General features: G+C 37.1%; 1 protein-coding gene across 8 annotated transcripts in view; it reads left to right on the top strand.

The window, feature by feature from the left end:
* SGK3 (serum/glucocorticoid regulated kinase family member 3) overlaps positions 1-9594 on the top strand; it is a 120044-nt gene that overhangs the window by 77760 nt on the left and 32690 nt on the right. For all 8 annotated transcript variants that reach the window (XM_024126997.3, XM_007130856.4, XM_007130858.4 and 5 more), the window contains one exon: positions 2462-2537. In XM_024126997.3, the coding sequence (XP_023982765.1) occupies positions 2462-2537 (76 nt within the window). The remainder of the gene's footprint in view (positions 1-2461; positions 2538-9594) is intronic.

The raw sequence follows: 9594 nt of genomic DNA, 5'->3' as shown, positions 1-9594 counted from the left end.
ACATGCCGCGGAGCGGCTGGGCCCGTGAGCCATGGCCGCTGAGCCTGCGCGTCCGGAGCCTGTGCTCCGCAACGGGAGAGGCCACAACAGTGAGAGGCCCGCGTACCACAAAAAAAAAAAAAAAAGGAAATAATGGAAGAATAAACCAGTAACTAAAAACTGGTAACTTTAAGGAGGGAGAGGCCAACTGGAGACAACAGAGGTGGATGTTAGACCTCCCTGGATGAATCTGTGCACAGCTTTGCATATTTTAAACAATTTAAAAACAAAACAAATGCAACAATATTGAAGTCTCTAACAATTGAAAATAAACAAGGAAAAAATATAACTGTATTCTGATTGGTGGTGAAATACATGGAGAATAATTACTTTAAATGACTTTAAAACATGGAAACTCAGCTTTATATTCCTCATGGCAAAAAAAAGAGTGTACAAAGAAATTTTATCCTGCATTCAGTAGTCTCATTGATAATATAGAGTTATTTTGTAATTATGTTAATGTCATGAGAACCAAAATTTTAAGCAGAAGAGGAAAGAGATACAAATATAAAATCAAAGATTTTAAGTAAAAAATCCTGTAATTTTAAACTTGGGAATACAGTATGAAATCATGATTTATTTTTCTCTTTCTAAAACAATACATATTTCCCAGCACTCTCCACTGGAAATGCCTGAAAACAATAACAAATAAGTAGAAGCAAACACCCTTAGCATCCCGGTTGTAATCTCTAAATACCATTTCCCCCTTAAAGGAACCAGAGTTCCATGGAAAAGTGGCAGTTCCAGGTGCTGGGCAAGAAATGTACAAGATGGTCCTAGGATATCTTGCCTGAAAGCAAAGAAGCTATACAAGAATACTGAGGATTTATCAAAAGGACACAGGAGCCCAATTGATGGGGCTTTCACTGGCCAAAGATGGGACAGTTAGATCATGAAGAAAGAAATTGTCCTTTTAATTTAACCTCGTGTTTGACAGCTACCACATAGAGTTTTTCCATACATCTTTCTGAGTTCTTATGCTGCAGCTTCTAAGTCCATGCGTGTCATTTTCTTTTCTTTTTTTTTCCACATTATGTTGGTGGTTACCAACCTCAGTAAGATAAGTTTTACATACTTGAGGCAGATTTTAAGGGTTATTTCTGCCTATACTTTTCAAAGTTAAAATTTCGTTTTGAATTTAAGGGTCTTTCTGTAGAGTATACACAGAATTAGCTATATGTCTATATTCTAAATAGTTTAATATCAAACCTTTTGCTGATAGGATCTTGGAATCAATATATAAATTACGTTTTTTTGGTAGTTTTAAAAACAAGATTATCTTTACTACTGAAAAATATAATTACAAAGTAACAAAACAGTTGAGTTAAATAAGGGATGGGGCATATGAAATTTGGAGACTGTGAATGCTAGAATGTGTAATCATTTGTTTGGTATTTTTTTTATTCATTCACAAACATCAGTTAAGTACCTTCCAAGACACTGTGTTAAGGGCTAAAGTTAGAAAAAAATTTTTACAGGCAAGATGCTTGCCTTCAATGGCTTACATAGAAAATCACTTTTATTTCTCAGTTTTAACTTCTGCTATTTGAAGAGAAATCGATTTATACAAAATAAAAACCTATTTTTAGCAGCAGAGTTTTGGTAATACTCAACCAGTTAATCACCATTTCCAGTTGCAAGGATTTCAGTATTTCTTGGTTTCGTTTGTTTTTTGTTTTTAAGTTAGCATGATTTTTCGGCCACCAGTGTCGTAGTGTTAATTCTTATTCATTACCTGGTAGTACATGAGGAATTGGACAAAGCAAAGTGTCTCCAAGTTTTGTAGTGAGTCTGTTTAGAACCTAAAATAGGCATTTTTTGGGAGCATTTTCTTTTGGGGAATATGTTACCTGCTTTATTTTATTTATTTATTTTTAATAAATTTATTTATTTATTTTTGGCTACGTTGGGTCTTCATTGCTGTGCGCGTAGTTGCGGTGAGCTGGGGCTACTCTTTGTTGCGGTTCATGGGCTTCTCATTGCGGTGGCTTCTCTTGTTGTGGAGCACAGGCTCTATGTGCACAGGCTTCAGTAGCTGTGGCACACGGGCTCAATAGTTGTGGCTCGCAGGCTCTAGAGCGTAGGCTCAGTAGTTGTGACGCACGGGCTTAGTTACCCCGTGGCGTGTGGGATCTTCCCGGACCAGGGCTCAAACCCATGTCCCCTGCGTTGGCAGGAGGATTCTTAACCACTGCGCCCAGGGAAGTCCTACCTGCTTTATTTTAATTTTATAATCATTGTATTTACAGATTTAAAAAATATATATTTTAAGTATTCCTTATTGTATATCAAGAAACATGAATTAAGAAATAACTTCTTAATCAAAATTCACTATCTTGTGCTTGTCTATTCTTATATAACTGTATTGATGATAATTACAGTCTGATATAAATAATCATAATAGTATTGTCTCTCTTAACAGATTTCATTAAACAGAGAAGAGCGGGACTGAATGAATTCATTCAGAACTTAGTTAGGCATCCAGAACTTTACAACCAGTAAGTAATTTTCATTGTGTTCTAAGGAGGCACTGAAACCCAACCTAAGACTATTGAATAAGCTACTTATACGGGTTTTATACATTCTGTGGAATATTATTGTGCTGTATATTTTGGTGAAATCTTCCTCAAGAATTTTTCCTCTGGTATTCTTAATCTTCTTTTCTCTCCATCAACTCAAGGCCCTAGTTATTTTCTTTCTTCCTATTGTACTTGTATTTTTTTTGTAGATTAAACTTGAAAGGAATTTGCACAGTTAAAACATTTTGCTAATTATTTGATGTTATATTTATTCGTGCATTGAGAAAGCATTTCGTATGTACCTCTGTGTGCATTGGGACTAAAAAGAGAAATGAGTGTTATCCTTACTTTCCAGAGGCATAGGCTTCCAGGTAAGTGGGAGAAACAGATGTAGAAACAAGGGATTAAAGCAAAGAAAGTTTTATGATAAAAGTCTGGAAGACAACAGAGAAAAACGTGGTCAACTCTTCTTGGGGTGGGTGGCTGTCAAGGAAGGCTTCCTGGAACTTAAAGGATGTGCAGTCTTTCAAGAAAAAAGCTAGGGAGAGCATTCCAGGCCAAGGGAGCAGTGCTTGTATCAGAGTCTACAAAGAGCCTGCAATTGTTCAGGATGCTCACATATTAACATTTCACGATGACTGGAACACAGAGTAGGTTTACGGAAAGGAGATGAAGCTGAAGGAGTTGGCGAGGGCCAGGCACACCTGCTACCACTTCTTGTGCGACCTGGCTCAGCGTTCTCTCGTCCCAGGCAAGGCCTCCAGGCCTTCTCAGCACAACCTTCCAGGCAGCCACTTAACATGAGGGCGCTTTCCCAGCCCTGTGTGTGTCTGGTAGGCCAGCAGCTCTTGTGAAGGCAGAAGGGTGGGTCATATCAGAAATACCTAGGAACGTATAGGTAGATCCATGGTTTGAGATGTATTTTCATTTTGATTGAGTCTGGTAATTGGTTCATTGGTGTTCATTATGTTTATTATGATTTGTTATGTGCATGTATGTTACTTATATTGTTTAGTATGTATAAAGTATTAACATTCTAAGAAGAATAAAGAGGACCAAGGAGAATATCTGGGGAGCATTTCTGCAGCTCTCCTGTCTGGGTAGATGTAAAGGCTGCCTGTGGACCTTGATGCAGACATGACACCTTTTAACAGTCTTTTCAGAATCACAACACTGAAGGACTGTATTTTTAGCAATTGTCCTCAGAACGGTTATTACCATTTTATAGTTCTTTATAGTTTATAGAGGGCTTCCATCTTCTGAGCAGGTTCTCTGACCTTTTTTAACTTAATTTAATTTACTAAATTAGTAAAATACTGGAGCTGGACTTCCTCTGACCAAGGTCTTCTGCCCAGTGCTCTGGGTTTCATTTCCCCTGATGCTCACAGATAGGACGAGGGTCACGGGGAGGCCCAGCACCTGCTGTAGCTCTGGGATTAGCCCCTGCACAGAGGAGCAGCTGACTTTCCACTCAGAGGCCCCAGCAGGTGGTGGAGGAGCACAGAACTGGGCAGGATCCTTGAACTCAGGGTTCCTATGTCTGGTGTGTTCCTTAGCAAAGAGCCTGTTATTACTTGGCTCTTTGTATAATTATTTTTTAAACATTATGTCTTTTCCCTAGGACAAATTCTGTGTTATCTTCAGCTTAGATCTACCCTTCTAATGTTTAACTCTTGTTATATGCGCTTGAGATTACTTCGAATTGGCATATTACTGGCTTGTTTGAAATTCATACATTGAGAGCTTGAATTTGCCTCATTCTTTGACAGAGCCTCACATAGAATAAGTGTGGAATAAATGGCGGTGGTGTTTATTATTTCTCCTGGTATTTTGAACAGTGTTACTCAGAACCTCTGACAGTATATGTTAAATTCTAAGTATTCATTTTGGATCAGAAGTGTAGTATTATAAGGATGTTATATTTGGTATTGAAATTCAACTAAAACCAATTTGATTATTTTAACATCATACTATAAAATACACAATTTTTAAGTATACTACCCAATAGATTTATTTATTTATTTATTTATTTTTTGCGGTACGCGGGCCTCTCACTGTTGTGGCCTCTCCCGTTGCGGAGCACAGGCTCCGGACGTGCAGGCTCAGCAGCCATGACGCTCTGCAGCATGTGGGATCTTCCCGGACCAGGGCACAAACCCGTGTCCCCTGCATCGGCAGGCGGACTCTCAACCACTGCGCCACCAGGGAAGCCCCCCAATAGATTTTTACATACGTATGCACCTTGTAACTACCACTATTCTGTTTAAGGACATTTTTCAGCACCCCAAGGTAAATAGCCAACAGGTTTTTTTTTTTAACTTAATGTTTAACTGACATTTTCTTTTTAATAAAAAGTGACATTTCACATTTTCTGGATCTCATCTGTTAATGGAACTTTGTTAATTTTCACACTCTTCATTTGAATATCAAACTGTTTATAAAATAGTATAGATTTAAGAGAGTAAGAGGAGAAGCCAATCAGCAAGTGTATCTTGAACACCATCTATGTGTCTGTTCTTATTATGTGTGGGATATGCGCTTCAAAAATAACTTTATTTCAATAGAGAAAAGGTTATTTTTAAGATAACTTATTAAAATTGAATTTAAAATCATTTAAAAACTCAAATAAAATATTATTTCTCTGACCTTTGGATAGAAAAGGGTTTTCTGAGGATATTGGTAGTGAATGATGTATTACAAAGTAAAATAATGACAAATTTGATTAATAAAAACTTTTGACCTCCAAAAATTACAAGTGAAATTAAAAACCAAAAATATAAAAAGTTTCCCATGATAAAGGATTGTAGATAAATATACTTAATAAAAGAGCTCATGCAGATAATACATACTTAAGGCACCAAAAAAAAAAAGACAACACATTAACAGTTTACAAAAGAGGAGATGCAAATGGCTGATTAATTACCAGAGAAGGTGAACATTTCTTTACTATTTAAGAAATGCAGATGAAGCAAAAACACCTTATTTTAGCTTCATTGCATTATGACACATATAGAAAAGAACACAAATCATGATGGTACAGCTTAATGAATTATGAGAAAATGAATACATCTGAGTATCCCCCCTCTCCACCCCAGGCCAAGGAATAGAACATTGCCAGCACCCCTGCAGCCCCTCACATGCCTCTTCTCAATGTCTTTTCCTTCCCAAAGGTCATTACTCTCCTGATTTTTAGCAGCATAGATTAATGTGCCCTGTTTCTGAACTTTATATAAATAGAATCATATATTACATGGTCTATATCTGGCTTGTTTTCAACAATTGAGAGTCACCAGTGTTATTGCATATAGCTATAAAGTCGTTTGTTCGTTTCCATTGCTGTATAATACCCCTCTGCATGAATATACCACAATTCTGCCGATCGACATTTGAGTTATTTCTGTTTTCTGGCTCTAATGAGTAATGTTGACATTAACATATCTTTTGCTGCACATGTGCAAGCATTTCTGATGTATCTTTGAGTAGAATTTTTGGTTGTAGAGTATGTATACGTTTAATCATAGTGGATAATGCTAAATAGTTTCCCAAAGTGATTGTACCAACTTCCACTTCCACCATCGGTGTACGAGATCACATGGGTCACCTCACCAACACTTAGTATCATTAGTCTTTTCAATTTTAGCCATTCTGGTGAGTGGGTAGTGGTATCTTATTGTTGCTTTAATTTGCATTTCACTAATTACTTATATAATTGAGTTCCGTCTCTTTAAAATACTATTTTTCACTTACCAGACTATGAGAGATGCTAATATAAACTAACATTTAATCAAGGCTGGAGAAAGTCGTCAGGATGTTCATGTATTGCTAGGAGAGTAGAAATTGGTACAACCTCTCTGGAAATTAGCTTAACAAACTACTTAAAGCCTAAAAATGGTTTATAGTTCAGACCAAATACTTTTCTTTTTAAAAATCTGTAGTGAAAATCGTAAATGCAGTTCCAGTGTTGTGCACAATGATTGTCACTTGCAGCATTATTTATAGTAGTGAAAGCTGTACAGTCAAAAGTTGGAAGCCATATATAATATATATATATCCTAAAGTGAAAGAACCACTGAGTAACTTTTAATGTGTCCTAATATCATACATCTATCAAAAGTGATTGCTAACAAAGAATTTTTAACAACATGGCAAAGTCCTTTTGATGTATTGAATACATTGTATTTTTAGGTGAAAAACAGTAAAATAAAATATTTAAAATATAGCATGATCTTAACTGTGCAGAGAAAAAACAAATATAGTAGGGGTGTTAAGAATGAATATTCCCACCTTTAAATTTTTTTTGAAATAAAATGCACATAACATAAAATTCACCATTTTATCTATTTTTGAAGTGTACAATTCAGTGGTTTTTAGTATACTTGCAATGCTGTACAACCACATCACTATCTTATTCTGTCACCCAAGTCTAAGCTAACATTAACATCAACCCAAAAAGAAACTATATTTTCTAATTAGCCCTTTCCCCCAACTCTTGGAACCACTAATCTACTTTCGATTTTTTTTAAAAAAATTTTATTTATTTATTTATTTTTGGCTGTGTTGGGTCTTCGTTTCTGTGCGAGGACTTTCTCCAGTTGCGGCGAGCGGGGGCCACTCTTCATTGCGGTGCATAGGCCTCTCACTGTCGCGGCCTCTCTTGTTGCGGAGCACAGGTTCCAGATGCACAGGCTCAGTAGTTGTGGCCCACGGGCCTAGTTGCTCCACGGCATGTGGGATCTTCCCAGACCAGGGCTTGAACCCGTGTCCCCTGCATCGGCAGGCAGACTCTCAACCACTGCGCCACCAGGGAAGCCCTCTACTTTCTATTTTTATGGATTTGCCTGTTATGAGGGTTTCATACAAATGGAATCATACAGTTTTAAATCTTCCTTTGTTCATTTAGCATAATGTTTTTGAAGTTCATTCATATTGTAGCATGTATCAGTACTTCATTTGTTTTCATAGTTGAATAATATTCCATTATATGGATATGCCACATTTTGTTTGTCCATTCATCTACTTTTTTTTTCCACACACACTGTATTTTATTTTTACAAGAGATAAATAAACTGACACCAAGCATTGTAAATGGATAACCACAACAAAAGCAACAATGACTGCAATTACCAAACGCGAAACACACTCAGAATGAACACATTTTATACACTAGAAATTGATGAAACTATTTTTTCAAACCATGCATCCCAGTCTCCCTAGCTCCCTGATCTACTGCCTCACACATATATGCTATTTGGAGTATGATAGGGCTTAATCTTGAACTTTATTTTTTCTTACAAACAGTGATTTTCTTATCTGGAGTAATTTGTAATACTGCACAGTTCCATAGTTCCTCTTGCTTCAGGAAATAATTTTTTTTCCACCCTCTTAAGTTCTCTTGTTTTTTGTTTTTTGGTTTTTTTTTTTAACATCTTTATTGGAGTATAATTGCTTTACAATGGTGTGTTAGTTTCTGTTTTACAACAAAGTGTATCAGTCATACATATACATATGTATATGTATGTTCCCATATCTCTTCCCTCTTGCGTCTCCCTCCCTATCCCACCCCTCTAGGTGCTGTTGATGGACACTTAGGTTGCTTCCATGTCCTGGCTATTGTAAATAGAGCTGCAATGAACATTTTGGTACATGACTCTTTTTGAATTATGGTTTTCTCAGGGTATATGCCCAGTAGTGGGATTGCTGGGTCGTATGGTAGTTCTATTTGTAGTTTTTCAAGGACCCTCCATACTGTTCTCCATAGTGGCTGTATCAATTTACTTTCCCACCAACAGTGCAAGAGTGTTCCCTTTTCTCCACATCCTCTCCAGCATTTATTGTTTCTAGATTTTTTGCATTCATCCACTTTTTGACTATTATAAATAATGCTGCTATGAACGTGTGTGTGTGTGAGAGAGCTTTTGTGTGCACATATGTTTTTATTTCTTTTGGGTATATACTGAAGAGTGGAATTGCTGGGTCATACAGTAACTGTGTATAGCTTTTCAAAGAACCACCTGTTTTCTACACTGGCTGTACCATTTTACATTCCCACCAGCCCCTCCCCTTTTTAAAAACTATTTTTCATCTTCCTGAATTTCTTACAATGAATGTATATTATTTGTATTTAATTATTAAGAACAATTTTGGAAATCTTGCCATTTGTGACAACGTGGATGGACATTGACGGCATTGTGCTAAGTGAAATAAGTCAGAGGAAGACAGTACTGCATGAACTCACTTATATGTGAAATCTTAAACCCAAATTCATAATCACTGATACAAAGAACAGATTCGTGGTTGCCAGAAGTGGGGGGTAGGCAAAATGGGTGAAGGTGGTCAAAACGTATAAACTTTCAGTTATAAAATAAATAAGTCATCAGATGTAAGGTGCAGCATGGGGACTGTGGTAGTGTATTTAAATGTAGCTAAGAGAGTAGATTAAAAGTTCTCATCACACACAAAAAATGTGTAACTGTGTGGTGATGGATGTTAACTAGACTTATTGTGGTCATCGTTTCGCAGTGTATACAAGTGTAGAAGCATTATGTCGTACACCTGGAACTGATATAGTGTTATATGTCAATTATATCTCAAGTTGTTTTTAACCATTTTTTAAAAATTGAAGTATACTTAATTTACATTGTTGTATTAGTTTCAGGTATACAGCAAAGTGGTTCATTTATACATATATCTATTCTTTTTCAGATTCTTTCCCATTATAGGTTATTATAGGATACTGACTATAGTTCCTTGTGCTATACAGTAGGTCCTTGTTGTTTATTTTATATATAGTGGTGTGTATATGTTAATCCCAAACAGTATTGAGGTGTCTTAAAAATAGAGCTACCGGGGCTTCCCTGGTGGCGCAGTGGTTGAGAGTCCGCCTGCCAATGCAGGGGACATGGGTTCGTGCCCCGGTCTGGGAAGATCCCACATGCCGCAGTGCGGCTGGGCCCATGAGCCATGGCCGCTGAGTCTGCACGTCCGGAGCCTGTGCTCCACAACGGGAGAGGCCACAACAGTGAGAGGCCCGCGTACC

The sequence above is a fragment of the Physeter macrocephalus genome, chromosome 15 (assembly GCF_002837175.3).
Source record: "Physeter macrocephalus isolate SW-GA chromosome 15, ASM283717v5, whole genome shotgun sequence".
NCBI classification, from domain to species: domain Eukaryota; kingdom Metazoa; phylum Chordata; class Mammalia; order Artiodactyla; family Physeteridae; genus Physeter; species Physeter macrocephalus.
This window is presented reverse-complemented; position numbering and strand designations above follow the sequence as displayed.